The 20,113-nt window shown below is 41.3% G+C and overlaps 1 protein-coding gene across 1 annotated transcript in view; it reads right to left on the reverse strand.

The window, feature by feature from the left end:
• The window catches only part of FNDC3B (fibronectin type III domain containing 3B), a 184,538-nt gene that overhangs the window by 86,850 nt on the left and 77,575 nt on the right, over window positions 1–20,113 (reverse strand). The window contains exon 4 of the mRNA XM_084212475.1: window positions 6,043–6,119. Coding sequence (XP_084068601.1) covers window positions 6,043–6,119 — 77 coding nt within the window. The remainder of the gene's footprint in view (window positions 1–6,042; window positions 6,120–20,113) is intronic.

The following is a 20,113-nucleotide window of genomic DNA, read 5'->3' on the forward strand; positions in this document are numbered from 1 at the left end:
CTAAACCACAAAGAGAAACCTGTGCCCTGGAGCAGAGGAATGGCACGGGCAGGTTGCTGTTGGTGCCACCTGTGCCAGGTAGCACCAGCCCTGCCCAGGGGCAGTGCCCACAGCCCTGAGCAGAACTGCTCCAGCAAACAGCAGCTCCTGCCTCAGGCACCAGCTGAGCCAGGTATCAGAGGGGAAAATCCACCTGGGAGTGGCTGACCCAATTCCTGTCCCAGGCCACGTGTGCCTCAGGTTCTGTGCATCTATGCCTGTTAGCTATGGGATGGGACCATGCACACACAATTTCTGTGGCTTGGCTGGCCTCTACAGAAGACAATTTTCTATAGAAAGTTAATTGAGTCACTTGTAACGTTTCGCAGTAAAAATGTGTCGCTTGCTGAGTAACCAAAATAGTAATTGTTTGGCTTAACATACTTGATTCTACCCTCAAAATTTACGACTTCCACAAGCAATTTGTCAGCTGTCAGCTTTAAATTCCAAAGACTTTACAGAGTCCTCAGAAGACAGCTGAATCTCAGAGATTTAGACTATCACATCCTTTCAACTGCTGCATTTTCAGGCTTCCTATCTCTGCTACTGGTTCTGCTCCACAGCATCTTTTATCATGCTGCCAGGTCTCAAACCTGCATCTGAAACCTGGAAAAGAGGGAAATCCTTTACGTTTAGCACATATCTGAAAAACAGACCTACTTGTTCTGTGTACAGAAATGCTGGATTTAACTCTCAGACTCAGATTATGCTGTAACTTAATTGAGAGAGCAAGTTCCTACACCACGATGTGAGAGGTTTTTATCGTGGCTTTAACTAGTCCAAGCCTCAAAGCCAACTCCAAGCTCTTATCTCTGCATCTAGACCAGCTACATGTGCCTTCTGTGCTCTGGTGAAAGATGAATATATTAAAGAACAGATTTAGACAGAAAGCTTGTACACAGAGCAGCACATAATGTAAACCATATTTTTAAATTATTAGGATTCAGCTTCCTGAACTATCATCTATAAAGCAGGGAGGAAAGCTCAGAGTCCTGTCAAAGACCTTTTTGATGCAATTACCCTGCTAGATGAAGCTATAAAATATCAACAGGACTGAGAGAAGCCAGAGATGAGGGGATAGAATGGAAAATTTCAGCTGGGAGGAACCTACAACCACCAACTATTCCAACTCAAAGGATCAGCCAGCCTTCCAAATTACTTCAGTTGAAAAGCCAAGACACTAATATCTTTCATTTATTTCCTCCCAGGCTACGAAAGCTGAGAGCATTCTTGTTAATCCACGTGCATACATAACAAATGAACACAAAAACACAGGGGACCTTGCAAAACCCACTTTACTTCCCAATCCTACAGGGCATTTTCTCTCTAAACTAGGAATTATTGATATTCATGTACATTTCTGAAGCTATACATAAAATCTTTAAATACACTATTCTGTCCTTAACAAATCAAAGTTGGTAATCTGATTTATATGTTATATGCATCAGGTAGCTATAAAGACTGGAGACATCCCTGGATCTGTAAAACCTGCAGTGAGGAGATTGTAGTAGTGCCATTCTGGGAGACAACACTCAGTTCATCAAAGATAGATAAAATCAGTTTTGATCCATTAATGAAAAAAACATAACTTAGCAGAGAGGTTCAACTTTGCTATTTTAAGAAGAAATCTGCAATTCTTTGTATCTTTTTAAAACCATTTGTCACAAAGATCATAAATTCATCTGGAAACTGCTTAACTGTCTCTACTTCAGTGCCAAGAATCAACAAAATCCTAATCCCTGTTGAGGTCTCTAGATGCAACTGAAATATTAAAAGTAATTGCTACTACTAATCTTAGCACTTTATATTTAGAGAAAACAAATATCTCTGGTCATTTGGCACCTAGATATAAACTTCCATTATTTTGTGGGGGTTTTTTTCAAACAGTTAGTAGGTAAATTGTTCTTTGCTGATATTTTTTGTGCTTGCTGGTGTAAGTGGCATGCCACCTCAATAACAATACTATTATAGCATAGTTCTGTGTGGGTTTTTTTCCCATATTTTAGGGAGCTTAATTGCTACATGAGGTAGGTGATGATCTTTCAGGGCAGCCTGGGTTAACATTACTCATACACAATAAAACTGCCTCCCCCATTGGTTGCCACATTTGGGGAATGCCATTTTAAATGTTATTTGTTTTCCAGTGCAGATATCACTGTAGTAACTAGAGATAATTCACGTATTCAAAGTACACCACACTGCTCCATGTTGTCTCATTTTTCTCCACTGAAATTTAATATTACACTCTAAGGAAAAAGGCATGTTAATTATGCACAAGTAAATTGCATCTGGATTTTGCGAGATCCAGTTAAAGAAACAACCACCCTCATTCTGTAGCACACCTTTACTGTATGAGTTTATATGGTAATATGCAAATAATTTCCACTTACTTTCAAAAAAAACCCAAACAAACCTTATTTCAACTTAAATTTAATATGTTAGATTCAGCAAAGACATCTGGAGCATGGCCACTGGGTGGACCACAACCAATACTTCATAAATTTCATAAACTAATTTGAAACTTCATTCATAAATCAATCTGTACCCAAAAAGAGTACAGCATGAGCTCATCCACGAGGCACTTGGATGTCAACATTTTATTTATTCATTTAATTTCTTAAAGATGCCAATCCGAGTTCACGCCAGTCGTGGCAAGTTTGCATCACTATCTTCAGAATCCATCAGTATTAAATCAAACACCGAATTAAATCTATACCTTCAACGTGGAAAATAGGCAGATAAACATCTAGAATGCTGGCAAGCACATTGGGGTAATTCAAATCTAGAATGATACAGTTCTTCAGGAGCAGTGCCCATCAACTCAAAAGGATCATCACTTCGTGGCTTGCTCCACATGAGATCTGCACAACCTTCCTTCTGTTCAAAGCTTTAATGAGGATCATCCTGTTAAAGGATTGGCTGCAGTCTACAGAACACCCAGAGCAGCTCAGTGAGCAGTAAGGCACACAAAAACAAGGAGATTGTCACTAAAACCTGATGCTAGCCAAACATGCTTTTGGAGGAGAACACCTCTCTTAGGGGACAGGATCTATCCAGGACCTAAATCCTGATTTTCAAGGATGGGATAACTTTTGAACCATTTTAAATGTCATTTAAAGACATTCCTCTTTCCAGAAGTTATGCTTTAGTTCTGTCAAATGCCACGTGCTTGGTGCAGGAATATTGAACTGCAGGACGATGGCTCAAATTGAAAACTTCAGACCATAGAAACCCCATGGCCAAAGGAGGCTCTTCAACACATGTGCACCTCATGGTCCAACCAGTAAATCTGCCCTTTAGTCTTAAAATATCTGTGGCAGAGAGCTCATATTAACAAACCTGTAAATAAAATAAAAAGTGGACTTTCATGACAAATTTTTTGTTCAAACTACAGACAAGTAACTTCTCAAATTCAAGAGGAATTGCTCCAGGATTATTTCAGAGAAAGCAGTCCTCAGCCAGTAGCACTAAACAAACACACTGATGATCCTGCTTTTTGATATTTTCATTTTTCTAGTTCTCCTGATTAGTGCACTTCAAACCCTCCTCCTCTCCACCCAGACACATACTGAAAAACAGGAACAACCCATGAGGATGTCCCCAACTTTAACACCTTAGCTTCCAAATCCTTAATCTCATTTAACATTTGAAGCCATAAAAGTTGAAATCACACACATTTAATGCAGATTTCTCTGCCATGTCACCTTCCAGAACCAACTTTTACAGCAGAGATTCCGTCCACCAAGAGCACAGCAAGGAACTTCTCCTTGTCTGTATTTAACCAACCCTTAGCCCATAAAGAATTGCAGGGACATGAACCCTGATCTGATAGCTCCTATCTGCCAGAGGTGCACAGAGGTTTGCCTGCTGAAAAGATAATCCAAAATACTGGCTCTTTCAAGAGCTGGTCTTTTGAGAGCAAAACCATAGCACCAAAGATTTGAACTGGTGGTGGGTATTTGTTTTCTATTATTTTCCTGGATCGTTTCCTGCCCTGGCTAAGCCTCATCATTGGGAACATCTCCTTAACATCAACAAACCCAGCTTCTAGTCACAATTATTAACGTGGTCCTTGAAGTCTAGAAAGAGAGTCTGTGTTTGTGCTGCTTCCAGTGGGGCTGACCTTGCAGGGCTCACATCCTCCTGCCAATTTTTCCAAAGAGGTGATGAAGCACCACATTAATCCAGGGTTGCAATCATTCGATAACTCATGTAATATTCAGGGCTACCACAGCTCACACAGGCTTGGCATAACAAAATGGAAATAAGATTTCATGCCTTTTTTTAACAGGCACTGTTGCTTCTCTGCAGGGGCATTGCTGTCTGCCTGACTCTTAGATGTACACTTTGGGGACAAATCAAACCAAAAAATCAAATATATTTTGATTCATATCCCAGAGTGCATTAATTTGCTTTATGGCCTTTCCCTTGACGTGTTAAATTTAAGTTGTGCTCTAATTGTTTATCATAAAAGACTGGGTTTAACTATGAAGCAATAGACAAAAGCAAGAGCAAAAAAGGCAGAGACATTTATTACAACAAAGAGCTAGTTTCATTACTGCAGACTTTCAACTGCTATTTAATATGAAGCAGTCTGAAAGGCAAGGGACTCACCACAGAACAGAACACACATTCCGCTGCAGAAAAGTGCAGAATACAGAGTTTTCCCCTATAACTTTACAACATATTTCCAGCTCCCTGGAAAAACTGCTTCAGAAGAGGGTTTTTGGTTGGATTTTTTTCTGGTTAAGAAACTACTTAAAGGCTTCTTTAGAGGAATTATTATGGTGCCCCACAAAAAGCTTTACAGAAGAACTGGGCTCAGACAGAGATACAGCTGGAAGACTTTCACCCCTCTGCTTTGGAAAGCATTCCAATTATACCCAACCATTTATCTCAGCACAGAGGTGGAGAGGTATAAACATTTTAATATTAAAAAGGTGTTAAAAGTTATTTCAAAGGAAGAATAAATCTTTGGATAAACGTCTGGATGATATGGGCCAGTCTATTAAATTAGCAGAGCCCATGAGGAGCATTAAAAGCAGCAAATGCTGTCTCAAAACTCCAACCACTCCCCTTGGGAGGGCTGAGGAGCAGGAGGACCACCCTGACATCCTGCCCCCTCTCCTAGGCTGGCTAACAAATTCCCTCTTACTTGAAGCATGTTTTCACTCTGTTCAGAAGTCAAAATACCACAGAGTGATTGCAGTATTTTGTGGGATTTAAGTATGACGCCATCCACAATTTTTCAGAATTACACAAGCTCACATGTTTCCTGGGGAGGGGAAGAGACTCCAGGACATCATCTATTTTCTGCTTAACAAGATGCCAAACTATATCTACCAAGAGTTCTTATGCTATTCATCAAGGATATCTGAAATACTTCATGTACTTTTAAGGAAGATTTTGGTCCAGGTCTCAAGGAAAATGGTGACACTATTGGATTTATTGTATTGATCACAGCTGTTATGCCTTATATCAATCTTTGCTTTTGTTGTTTTTTTGGTTTTTTTTTTCCTTAGCTCAGAAAGAGTCCAAGCTTTGCAGAAGATGGAAGGAACAGACTGGTAATCTGGGTTTATTTACACAGAAGAGCAATAGTTTTTGCTCAAGAGCTCCAAAACCTAACAGCTTTGCGAAACCTTTTCCATTTTTTCCATAAATAGGTAGTTAAATCACATTTATTCTTGAAAACACACCAAAACCCCCAGTTCTTGGTATGCTGCAGGATTTCTGTGGGGAAGATATAGCTGCACATTTTATAGCTACAGTGGCTCCTTCTCTCACTTCCATGGTCTCCACATCCCTGGTCACTTGTGCAAATGTGGGTGTACTACCAGTCAAGTGCACGAGGCATGAAGATGTGTATTACCATTCCCATTAAAGCTTCCAAATTTAACTTCAACCAAGTAGACTTCTCTACGTGGATCAATGCTTTTGCTTTTACATTTTAAAATTCTTATTATTTTGTTAATAAAGGTTTCAATTCTTCAAGAAGCATACCTGTGAGATATAACCGGGAGGCACATGAATAGGGGGGATGGATCCATTGGGTGACATCATGGGAACCTCTGCTGGTCCTAATAGAAAGAGAGTAATAAGATATCAGTTTTTTTCAGTTAAAAAAATAGCATAATGGCTTGGAAAAGGTTAAAAATAGCTTTACTTTTGAAGCCCGCAATAACAAAATGAGCAGCTCCGCTAATTTCTGGTATATGGAAAATGCCTTGTGCCATCATTCTGAGAATAAGATCATTGTTCAATGACTTTACCATATATTCTGCTGAAATAATATTTTCATCATAAAACAGCTAGAACATAGACTTTATATTACCCACTGATCAACTTATACAGCATTAAGCAGTAACACAATATGTTCTTTAGCAGCCCACAATTCCTATACTGAACTCTGTTTAAGTTATTCTTGTCAAAGACATAGGAGCAGGGAACAAAGCAGAAACTGTGTAGCCTGGAATTAGGCAGCTCCCAAGGAAAGCGTCCAATTGTAGCAAAAAAAAAAAAAAGAAAAGTCACATATGTGAAAAACTATCTATCTATTTAAGAACGCACAAAGACCAAATTCATTATCTCAGCTATTCAGACTAACCTTGGAATGTGGTTATACAAGCAAGAAGCTTATGGTTTCCACTCTGAAATCCAGCCCTGAACATGCAAGTTCCATTTTGAGGCACTGAGTACAAGTACAACAAAGCAAGTGCCATAACCACTGTGCTTCTGGAAATGGAGCCTCACAGCTAAAAGAAAGTGTCTAGATAAAATGGAAATAGTTCTCTCAACTGCTGACTGATTCACCCATTAACTTTGGGAACATCACACGGAGCAGTCAGCAAAACAAACCCCCCAAACAACAGACAGATGTTTGCAATCAGAGTTTACTGCGTGGAAAAGAAAAATTAATTTCATTCCTTCCTTACTGCATATTAAAATCTGACACTGAACTGTTAATTAGCCCATTTGCCCCCATGGTCAAACTCTCGAGAAGAGCTCAGCAGGACCCTGCTCCTTGTCACTGCAAACTGAATTTCAGCTTTGACTGACAACACAAAAGGAAACTCCATCACCTTCTCTGATGGAGAAGCCATCCAACACCTCCAAACCCTATCACATTCTAGGGAAGGAAGCTGAACACTAAAACATATGAAGCACTTCAGGCACAGATGGGATGCAATGGCCTGTAGGAGTGACTGCTCCTAAAATTTAGACTCATCTAATGAAACCTCCAACAACAAACTGAGTCACAGTCTGTTGCCTGATATCAGCAAAACCAGTCCACATTAAATCAGCAGTCATTCCCTCTCCATCTGCACTTTTATATTCCTGCTGCTTCTGGTACCATCAGCAGAACCTCCCTCCTCCCAAAATCCAAGTTACACGCAGGAATCCATCTGAGTTATTTTTATCCCCTCTTATCTTGGTTTGTTTTCTCTATCCAGTTATTTACAGTCTAACCAGCCCCTACAGCTTTTGCTAATCACATCTAGGTTTGAAATATGGTAAACCATCATCAAGTGTACAAGGCAAATGGGAACTCTGAAGTTTAAACTTAAATATTTTGGATCTGGTTTTGCTGGACTTCATACTTTCCTACACTTAACTATGTGGGGAAATTTACCTACACTACAGGCCCAGTAAGGGGAAAAAAGTTATTACTTATTATTCAGCTCATATGGATTTCTCTCTTACCCCATGACCCTCACAACAGTATTTGTCTCCACAGACAGCCAACAATTTTAGTTTCAATGGAAAAAATTCAGCCTGAGCAGTATATGATTATTGGGAAGGAGCTGCCATCTAAATGGCTCTATTTAAATCCATCAAAAATATGAAGTGACAATTGGTTGAAAACAGAAAAATTGTTCGAATAAACATGTTTTCCCAATCAAAAGAAATCTCATCAAACTTCTTTTAAGCTTTTTATTTCTCTCTGAATCCACTTTGCTCTGTACACACTGACAAGTTTTGCTCCACAGTAAGCTGGACAGTTCATAAAAGGTAAAGGCTGATATTGTGCACATGCAATGATGCTTTTTTCAGGATTTAATCCACACTGGATTATCTCAAGAGCTGTTCAGTTTTTCAGGACAGAACATGCTTGAAAATATGTAAAATGAATAGTTAACACTTCTACGACACATTCCTTGTCAGTGATTTCTCAAACTCAAAAAACTGCAAAAAAACTCTTGATATATATTTTAAATCCTGAGTTCACCATTTAAATAGACAATAACTTAAACATTACATGTAAATGTTGCTCAGTAAAATGAAGCTTTGTGCATAACCTGTTTCAGCCTCTCACCAAAACTTCTTATAGATGTATGGGCTAGCTGTTCTCAAAAATAGCTATTCTGACTTGGAAATAAACTTAAAATGGAACAGTTTTGGAGTTTCTACACAGAGAGCAGATATATACAAAAAATAAGCAGCACGGCATGCTTCATATCTGTCCTTCCAAACCTTGTGCCAACTGCTCATATGGAGTAGTGATCCACTTGCAGGAAGAAATCAAACTCCCACACCGATACTGTTGACTGTAACACTTCCACTCCAATAAAAAAAAGAGTAATATTGTGTTTTATCATCAAAACGTGCACCGTGCAAGATGAGTCTTAACCTTGTGCATGACCCACAAACTGTTAAAGTCATTTGGATAAGAGGTTTTTAAAAGACTGACAGCCCGGTGATTTGCAGCTAGATTTTGTTTCCACTACTTTGATTTCAGGGTTAGCCAAATGACTTTAGCACACATTATTGCATTCCTCTCATCAATGGTATCAAAACAACTTCAAGTGGTAGTAAAATAAAGACCCCCACCTCCACAGCTCAATGAGTCTCAACAATTATTAAAGATTCTTCTTGTTGTCCAACCACTCCCTAATTAACACTAAAACAAAGCCATATCTTGTTTGGCTTGAGTTTTGTTAGTTTGGTTTGGTTTTTCTGGGGTTTTTTTTGTTTGTTTGGTTGGTTTGGTTTTGGTTGTTTTTTTTTTTTTTTTAGTATTTTTAATTATTTCATATAGTTTTGATCTGTTAAAAAGCAGAATTTTAGAGGAGGATGTTCCTCAGCTGCTTGTAATCGCAGGTTGGATGTAAGTACTTTATACTTTTAGGAATCACAACTTAGCAAGTTTTAATTGAAGCTTGTGGCTCAATACAAAGGAAAATAAAGGAGAAAAGGTCCTTCCATTCTATCAGAGATGCTGCGCACTGAAGTGAGCTTGCTGGAGTACTTTTCAAACCTGTTAACAAATGCAGATTGTCTGCTGAGTTCCTGATGAAACTCAGCCAGCAGCGCTTGGCCACCTCTGCTGACAAAGCCAGTGGCCAAATTCCACCCTGAGCTCCCTTCCCAGAAATGCAGCACATCTCCTCTGGCTCCTGGAGGGCTGCCCCGTCCAAAATGCAGGTGCAAGGAGATTATTCCCCCTCCTCAGAAAGAAGAGAAAAGCAGAAGCCACCAGGCTGGAGGCACCAGTGTTCACCTCAGCAGGCAGGGGACAGACCCCACTTGTCCCCAGCTGGCAGAGCACAGTTTTCCTATTTCCAACACGTTAATCCTTAACAGAATAAAACTTTGAGTAAGTAAAAGAAGCAACTCAGTCTCATACAGTGGGAGAACTAATTAACACCTTGACACCCCAGTCTGAGCCTCTCCTCCCCTTCCCAAACACCTATTTACTTGTGCTGCTCTGTCACCCCTCTGATGGCATTAAAGCTGATTATTTTAACCATTTCAAATAACCAGCAAGGTTAAAATATTCTATTTTGAAATGGTTAAAATAATCTACTGCCTTTCAAAAAAACACCTGCACGCTCAGCCTAACAAAAACGACAACAATCATTCTGTTCCTTCTTGTGCCATGTTTTATTGGGTGATTTTATTGCTCCCTTCCACCTCTGCCTCCCACTTGCCCTGGCAAGAGGATGTTCCTGTCAAGCAGAGACGGACAGTTCTTCTGGTCATTTTTATTCCTTCTGGAACAATGTCACAATGTACTTGAGAAACTTCTGTCCCAAGATTTTCAAGGCTAATTATAGCCTGGGTTGCAACCCATGACACTTTCAAAATTCTTGTACAAAACCAGCTTTGGAATAAGTAAGCTTTTTTCCTTGTTCCCTACTGACCTTTAATGCATGCATTAAAGATCACTCTAATCAGTTTTCTTTCCTTAAATTAGAGAAGCCAGAATCTGGCATTTCAGTTCCTCCACCTTCTTTCCTCCAACACTTCTTTCCTATTTCTCTCCTTCCACATAACATTATAGGGCAAATAAGTAATTTTACCACACCATTATCATCAGTGCTTAGAGAGCATTGCTTTTCTTTATTATGTCCCCTGCAGAATATCTTTCACATCCAGCTCCAGCACATGGGCATACATTTTACACAGAGTTTCTAGTGACTGTTTTGCAGTTACCAAACTCTACCAGACTTTGTGATTAAGTTCCCATTCTGAGAGCTGTTACTGGAAGTTTCCTGAAGTTCAGGAATTTCTCAGCCCTGTTTCCAGCAAACACACGCCAATTTACCATTTCACACCACAATACCTGCACTAGCAGAGAAACAATATTTAGGGATTTTGCAATTTGAGTTTGCAAGTTAAGAATCCTGTACATTTTAATAACAAGAACCTACTGAACTAGCTAAGTGAAAAATTAAATCCTGGGAGGTAAATGCCTTAAATTTTATAAAGCTTAACAGTTAAAATTACCCCATGAAAAATTATTCTGCCTCTTCCTGATCCCCAACAAAACTGATATCGCATCTTTCACTTGTGGCACTTCTCAGGAAGTAAATCTATGGAGCAAAAGGTGTGACAGAATGAAAAGGAGAGATAATTAAGGGCAAATTGGTCTGCTTTGCTAAAACAAATGACCCAGGGCTTGCTGACCTTGGCTGGGACCCAAGGGTTTGCATTTTCACATGGATGAGCAGCTGTTCTGGAACAATTTCCTCAATGAAACAAGCACAAACAGGCTCCCTGTCAGGCACACGTGTCTTCTCCCTCCACTTGGTTATTCTCAAAGCAGCTTACGGACCAAACAAGGTGATGACAAGAAAAAAAAAAAAAACAACCAACAAAACAACCCCGGGTCCTTCCATTCATCTTCTTTCCTCTGCAGCAGAGCTGTAGTGAGCATTTTTCCCAGCCTTTTGGTCACAGCCTAGAACTCTTAGTTAGCACCAGCAAACATGAGCATATCAGAGCATTTAGTAAAAACCTTCAAAACAGGATGTAAAGAGCTTTCACATACCAGTATCACCACAATTTTGAAGTGCACTCTCTCCTGGACAAGAGCTAATTTGGCCACTAACTTAACTCTGCTCATGTACAGTACAAGGCAGAGTCAACCCCCAGGTGTCTGTTCAAGTTCCCAGGATACAGCATCTTAAACCTGCTGCTGATCAAAATCTAAATACTTTGTCCTTAGATCAGTGTGAATTTGTAGATTCAAGCAGCTCAGGATTAGAGAGAAAAAGAGTAGTTTTAACAATATTAAGTGCTTGAAGGGTTGACAGCTTTAAAAAATACCTTTGGAGAAGTCTGAAATGGCAGGGAAAAGCCCCATTCATGCTGCATTCAACCTGCCGATGGCAGGGTAGTGAAAGATGCTAAAATAATGTCACCTGTTCTTTGATAAATGCTAAGAAACGGGTCAAACACTTGAGCACCCCCATGGCACCAGCTCATGCCTGAGATAGGCAGCAGGCAGAGTTTTATCCTGCTTATCTCTACAGATTTGTCAATAATTTTAAGTTGACCTCATCTACACACCAAGATGTGAATAAAAGGATGCCTGCCACATGCCCATTCACATTCTGGCACCTCAACTGCTTATTTTCTATTCAGATCACAGTTTAGTAGTGAAGTGATTCCTTCACCTTTGGAGAGTTCAGAAACATCACCAAAACCCTCAAGTTTAACAGAAATGGCTCCATGAATTTCAAATTATCTTGGATCCCACAACAAATGACTGTTTAAATGCAAATGGAACAGCTAAAAGGAAAAAGAAAGATCAGCCTGAGAAACCCTGCAGGTGCATGGCTTAACCACTGAGCACAGTCAGCGCCGTACGTGCACACACAGCGTCTGACAGTGGAGACTGAAGCACTTTTGATGTAGGTAACACACACTTCTTGAACTCCTTGTGACTTCTATGACCACTTAATGCCTTTTTCTAAATCCCAGGACTACAAATACAACAGCTCTTTACCCACTCTCACAGACTGTCAAGTTGATTTGCCATAAATATAATTAAAAATAAGATGCCAAACCGAAGCATGTTATAAAAAACACATTGGTGTCTCGGAGTTCCAGTGCACAATTGTTCTGAAGACCAAACTGCAAACCCCAAATGCTGGAATGACACGTTCAGCCCTTGGACTCTGCAGCCACAGACCCGACAGCACCAGCCACGCTCCAGTCTGGGTTTGACTGATGCTTTCAACATCAAACGTTTTGCAGACAGACTCACTCAACCCAACATCCAATCAAACTGCTCAGAAATCCGTGCCAAATGCACCCAGCAGACAGCTCCTGGAGCATTTTCTGGCTTATTTACACAACAGCACCTTTGCTGTTTACACTGGAGCCTCCTGAAAGCCACTGGCATTGCTGGTGTTTGCTGCTTGACCTGCTGCACGCAGAGGGAGGCTCCGGCACCTCCAACCTGGAGTTCAACAACAGCACCCCAAGCTTTCACGTCAGAACCACAAGATTCCCCCTCAGCAGCGTGCTGGTCTGCAATGTGTGTCTCCCAGATGTTGCATTCTGGTTTGGGGCATACTGTAGAAATAATGCAGTAACCTGTAAAAACAGGAAATTAACTGAAAGCTATCAGTTGCCCCGAACATGCTCTGTCCAAAGCTACCACAGTACTACAGCAGGCACACAGCAGCACTGTTCCACCCAAATTCCGAGAGGAGCTCAGGTTAAATGCTCACTACTTCTGTCCCACCCCAGAATTATGAATTAGTAACTTTTCAAGCATCAAACATTTGTTTTTGAAGTGGTCTGAATGTGGAGATACTCATGCTGAGAGCATAAAGAGCTGTCCTGCTCCTCACCTGCCATGCTGCACCTTGGTTTTGGGGCTCATCACACTTCACTAATTTAACAAGCAGAGAAGAGTCCAGACAAGGCCAACAAGCTGTTTAGCAGCCTGGCACATCCACTCCTGGTGCATCCACAGCTTCTCCTCCTGCCATGGGGGTGGAAGGGAAGGAGAAAGCACCAGGGGACAAAGACCCGGTCCCAGAGCATATGGCAACCCCACACCAGTAACAAAACATCAGTGACCACATTCTGCAGTGATGACATTTAAATTTACACTCCATGAGAAACTTGGACAGTCTAAAGCTCATTAAAGTCTTTCAAAAAGGTCAGACAAGTAAACTTGTTCAGCCACAGAGAATGGAGATGGGTAAGGGGGATTCTTCAGGTCTCTTGCTGTTCTTCAGGTGGGTTTTGTTTCTTTTTTAAACTAGACCCATATATCTATCACTCCAGAGTTTCAACTTACAGGCAACATTTTAGAGTGGAACATTTTTTGTTGTTGTTTTTTTTGAACAGAAATGGAGTATTTTCCTGTCCTAATGTGAACAAACAAGTCAGAGTCTTTTGCTAAAATAAACCCTTTCTGATGGTTGGCTCACCAGTCGCTACTGCAAAAACACTTGCAAAGAGTATGTTGCAATACTTCAAGCATTGAAAATAAGCATATTCCCATGGCAATTCACCAGATGGGCTACAGATTGTAAATCATAAATGTCTAGACTGAAACACAAGAGACAAACATCTGTCTAAAATCAGTTGACTTGAATGGCAAATACTGTTAAATAAATTAGGACTACTTTGGAAACAAAGAGAACAACCAACTACTTGAAAACATCTGAAATGAATCCATTAGCACACAAGCCACAACACAAAAACCTGAAACTGCAGAGACATTCATTTCGTGAGGAATACTAGCCCAAGATGACATCTGACATCTGAGGCAGGAGCACAAAAGCGTTTCTGTGACCCAGCACCGCGTTACCCCACGAGCACTCACGAATCCATCCCCAGAACATCTGGCTGGAGCAGGGCTCTTGTTCCCCTCGCTTCACAAGTGAAACTGTGGGACAAACTAATCAAATGCCTGATGCAGGGTCACACAGGAAGTTTGTGGGAACGCAACTGGACACAAACCCAGAATAGGATTTAGGTCATAAAGCAATACTTAAGCCTGACTAAAAGTTCAGACTGCAAAAAAATTGTAGGGTATCGCAGAAAAAAGAGTCTGTTTTGGAAAAGAAGTAAGTCTTCCTCATATCTACCAACTCCTTTTTCCTTTGCATAACCCTTTGTGTTATGACAGGAATATGCCAGAATGTCCATGGATGAACAGAGAGAACAGCACTACCAAGAAGTGTGGGAGAGCAGAGACTTTGCACAGAAAACTGCAAGCCTAGCCCCTGCATGAGGCTGCAAGAGAGAAAAGGAGACCACAAAGCTGAGCTCAGAAATGGGGAAAACCCATCAAGTAACTACTGCCAAGCCACACAAATGATGGGAGATCTCTGTCAGCATCAGGCTTCGCTTTAGCATTAAAAAAATCTCATTTATGAAGTTTTTACACTGCTAAAGCTATGAACAACTAAAGGAGGAATAGGACCCTCCAGATCAGCTTCCCACCAGACCTATATAACCAGTGGACTAACTTTTAACCAGAACTCAGTTTCAAGGGAAACAGATGTCCTGAAATGAGAATTATTTTACTTCTGCACCAGTTATCAGCAGCATTTCCATTTGCATACAATATGACACTATTCGCCTGAAAGACAAACAACTAACCATGAGAACATCACTAAAAATGTTATTTTTTCCTTTTCAATTTTGAGACAGCTCTTCAACACATTCTAGTGATATAAATGCTTTTTGGGGAGCATGTGTGTGTGCACGTGTCAGCCTTCAGCCACATTTATAAAAGAGCATTCACTTGCAGAAAGTTTTGTTCTCTTCAACAGGTTTATACAAATACTGAACACTCAGCTCTGAGCACAACCTCCATCAAAGGCAGCAATAATTATACAAGACCACTTTCCTGCAACAGTAGAAGAAAATGCTCCAGTTATTCACAATATAATTATTTCATTCCCATGGCAACACCAGAAGGACTGTACAATCAGCAACAGACCCAAACCTGGCCAACAATGAAGTTACACAGAACGTTCTCTTCCACCTGCCCCAAACAAGGCAGCAATTAGGTGATGGCTATTCTTCACCTGTCCACCCACAGGGAGAAACATCAGCCAGCCAGTGGAAACTGAACTAAACCAAACCTCCAGCCCTCCCTCCCCACCCAGCACTGCCACAGTGCCAGCATCACCATCACAGGGCTGACGAGTTCTGTTTGTGACATGTTTGGATCCTGAACTTCAGTGAATCATCTGAAAGACTCTGTTTGAATGTGCTCATCAAAAACACAGAAATTAATACCCACCTGTCACAAACAAGCCCTCTCTATCGTGTGAGGGTGGGGAGGGAATGAGAATCATCAACACTGGTGGTTCTCAGGTACGTGCTGGGCTATTTTGTGAGGCTGTGGTGAACTGCCATCTCCCTGGAGTAAAAGCACATTTCGTATATACATAACATACACATATTTTTCATTCATGCATATATATTCAGTAAGTATTAAAACCAAATTTCAACTACATAGTAATATTCTGTGTTCCTCTGTTGGGAGTCTTATTACAGTACTGCACCTACACTACAACTGAGGTAGAAAAAAACACAAGCTAAAATGTAAAGTATATATAACATTCAGCACAGGGCTTGGAGATGCTGTTGGTGAACCCAAGGCTTTCCCAGGTGAGGTTTTTGTAAGAGAGGCAGAGCCATCCCCTCCTTCCTTCACAGGGGTTTCACAATTTAATTTCCATTAAGAACTATAAAACTAGATGCTGCATCTTAAATGGAGAAGTCTCAACCAGAGCATTGTTCTCCTGGATCAGAGAGTGTAGCAGCCAAGTATTTCCCTGAAACTGGGAGCTGCTGGAGCACCAGCTCCACCTGAGCCTCTCCTGACGGATGCTGCCTCTTCAGCATCCCCAGTGACTGAAGCTCCATGAAATCCCCACCTTTGTCCCCCACTGCCTTCCTGCCCTGGCATTGAAACAAACTTGCACTTCTTTCCTTTAACACTTTTGCTTCTTCACTCTCTTCTCACAACAGAGGAGCCTTCTGTTACTTCCATTCCAACAGCCTTCCCTGAAACCCCTCTCTGCCCCAACTCCTTCAAGCCTGCCCCTTCCCTAGCCCCACAAAACCCATTTTCCAAGCCTTTCCCACAGCTGGTGTTCGCAGAGCCCCGGTTCTCTTGGCTGCTGGTCCCTGAGCATCCTGCAGCAATGCCAGACCCAAAGGGAGGTGCTCAAATCCCACCTGGGAGCCACCTGAACTCCAGCACGGCTCAGGAAGCTGGGGATGCTGACTCTGGCTCCTCCTCACAGCTCTGACCCCGGCAGACTCTTCCTCAGCTCTCCCAGAAAGGCACTAACTCACTTCTTCACATCCTGCTCTCATTTATAAACACTCAAGGTGAGGAGGAAGGCTGTGAGTCACCAGGTTATGCTTGAAGGGCCCTGTCATCCTCCCCTCGTTTTCACTTCATCTCTCATATTTCTAAGCTGAGCCTTTGCACAGAGCACGTCGGTTGAGTTGTGTTTAAAACATGCCCCTGGGCTACTGACAGCATTGCATCCTTCAAAAAACAAGCCATAAATTCTTGTTTTCCCATGTCCCCAGATAAAAAAATCCTAGCACACAGCATGATGTAGTGGGAGAGTGAGACTCTGCCCTTTCTAAATAAATTAATTGCCAATGAGAACCAAATATCATGTAATTAAGTAAATTATTCTAATTATTCAAATAACACTCCTAACCAGAACGGTTCTAAGACAGTTTTTCCACAGCACGTTTGGAACACTCTGAATTTTCAGGTGCAATAAAGGGAGTTTCTCGTTGGCCACAGCAACTGCGAAACTAATTTACTACCCAAAACATCCATCGTGCGGCTTGATAGAGATTAAAAGCCCCCTGTCCTCCAGGGAGTGAGCATTTCAACTGGCCATCACTCTTCAGAGCTTATTAAAAAGTTCTCAAACGAGCAAGTGGAAGGTTTTTCTTTCAGCATTCCCGGGTCTTCGGCAGCTCCGTCCCCGCAGAGGAAGAACAGCCGCGCCTTGCCGGGGGCTGCCCCGCTCAGGAGGCTCCATGGGCTCAGTTCTCCTGGAATAATCCCATTTTTGGGGCCCTTCCCAGGCTGAGGGGGCTGGCAGAGGGATTACCCAACAGCAGAGGAGCCCTCCATGACAACTCCACCCGCAGGGCCTGGAATTTGCAGAGAGGAGCGGGGCTGGGCAGAAGGGATTTAGCCACTTCGCAGCTATTCAAGGAATGCTCTTGATTTCCTCTTAACAACCTCAGGTTGAGAAACTGTCCTCTGAATTATCTGAATTTCTGCTTCAGCTCTGTTGTTGGGATCTAACATCTCAGTTCAAGGAAGTGAAGAGTCCAATGGGAAGGGTGGGGAAGTGGCAGCTAAGAAAACATGGGCAGAGCATTATTTAAAAAAAAAAAAAGCTACAATTTTCAAAAGGTAGAATTCAAAAAGGCATCTTTGGTCTTTGTGGTTTGCACGTGCAAACAAGTGTCAGGACTGTGTGTGCCCTGACAGAAATGGGGAGCACAGCAGCCTTAATTTAATCTTAGAATCACAGACTGGTTTGGGATAGAAGGGACCTTTAAAGCTCATCCAGTTCCACCCCCTGCCATGGGCAGGGACAGCTTCCATTAGACCAGGTTGCCCCAGGTCCCATCCAACCTGGACTTGAACACTTCCAGGGTTGGGATAAAGGGACAGATTGAAACACAAATCTCACCCACCTTGTTTCAGTACATTTATTTTTAAGCAATTTTTTAAAAGTAAAGAAAATCCTTCTTCATAGCATTTCTGAACAACTATCCACCTTTGATGTAGTCAAAAACCACAAATTCTGTTCAAAACCTCTTGAGTTTGAATGGTGCCTCTAAGTCCCCATAACCGTGCAACTTGAGCATTGTACCCACAACCAAAGTGCTTCACTCTCAAAAGAGGGATGATTCCACAGGTGTGCTCTTCCTTTTCTTTCTCCTCACTTCCACCCAAGCAGTGAACAGCATTTACTTGTCTCCAAACCACTTCAGTGACCAGGCAGCACTGCAGTGCTGATGAAGGGACAGCAATACCTGGAGTCAGAGCTGCTGCACATCCAACAGAATCAAACAGGCAGCAAAACAACTCACTGGGTCATACGAGTTTGTGCATTAGCCCTCCCAGCACACAATTAAAAAAAAATAAAATAACAAAAACAATTTGTCCTGGTGACTCAGAGTCTCCACAGCTCGAAGAAAGCCCTGTTTCTGTAACACTGCATCATGCTGGCTTCTGATCTATTCTCATGGGGCTCAGGCTCGTGACTCAACTGTTTTCCCCTGAATTTGCTCATGCCCATCAAGAAGTTACTGAAATCTGCACGCATCAGAAGGTTTGGCTAAGAAGAAAATCATCTAGAGAAATCATTATCACCGGAAAATATAAAAAGGCAGTATCACTGCTCTTTTCTTTGGAAGTGCAGAAATTAACTGTGACCAACCTTTCTGGTTTAAGACTGCCTTGATTACCACAAGCCTTTGTGATGTTAAGATTGCAATGATGCTCAGCAACTGAGCTGGAAAATATCAGAAAAAAGCATTTTGTAGAAACATACCTAATGCATTGGTTGCTTTATTTGCTGGGAGTGCTTAACAGGTTCATTTCATTATGTTAGAGCAGTTTTACTCAACATCTATCTGATTTCTAAGTCTGCCATGCTTTTATTTCAGACCTAGCAATGGGGTGCTGGCCAAGAAAGATGATGTACTCAGAAAAAACTACTTCATGCCACAGAGATGTATTTCTCCAACAAACTTCTTGTCTTTATTTGCAGCATCCCTAAGGACCTAATACGGTGATTTTTTCCAAAGCAAGGAGTTCAAGTTTTGACCATGAGCTTCTCATCTCCTTTACTTTCTGCTTCTTTCTGTGCACATTCTCTCTATCACACTCCTGATGCTGCATTTTCTGTCCACGTTACCCCAGCCTTGGTAGGCAAATGGGCCTTTGGTTTGTAGGCAACTACACTGTCTCCCAGAGAATTTAACATAAGACATCACATATTTTCTGCTGAACTCCAGACATGAGCAGCCTGGTACAACACAATCAGTCACATTTATTTGCCAGGAGAAAGCTGAACATCAAAAATTACCCCTGGCACAAAACAGCATTAAAGCACTTCTAAACTCCATCACACATCACCTTGTAAGCTCTAATACTCCCTTTATAGGAGAGCACAGCAAAGAAGAGAAACTGTCAGACAGCAAGACAAAGAATTAGGGAAATAAATAAATTGCAGTGATGCTCAGCTCTCTAACTATTAAATCACCCTCCCTCAATACCTAAGATTCAATAAGTCATAACAACCCAGAGCCATGGTGAAAAAAAAGAACAAAAAATTCTCTGAAAAATGTGGTTTGTCACTTCACATTCTGCCTTGCATCTGAGTTACATTAAATCAATATCTTTTGCATTAGGGAAAATGTCTTTTCTAAAAACTTTGCTGTGTCAGTGCAATAGAAATATTGTTCCACACCACCTGTTTCAGATATTCCCCTCCTTTCTTTCTCTAATTTCTTTAGGTCTGTGCACAGTCATACACATACTTGTAATACATGAACTAATTCTGAAAATTACTGTCAAATTTATAGTAAACATTTATGCTGTCATACAAGTTAAAATTCTGAAAAAATTAAGAACAGTGAAATTTAACCCTTAAATTTGTGGTCATAGATAATTTTCATCTATCCCATTCCTAAGTGAAATCCCAGAGAATGCAAAATGCCCCACAATGATCAACTTAGAAAAATGTTTACAGCGACTGGAAGCACAGCAAAATGATCACTTTTCCAACATTCCTCCAAACCCAAGGAT

The sequence above is a fragment of the Fringilla coelebs genome (genome assembly GCF_963513975.1).
Source record: "Fringilla coelebs genome assembly, chromosome: 10".
Lineage (NCBI taxonomy): Eukaryota > Metazoa > Chordata > Aves > Passeriformes > Fringillidae > Fringilla > Fringilla coelebs.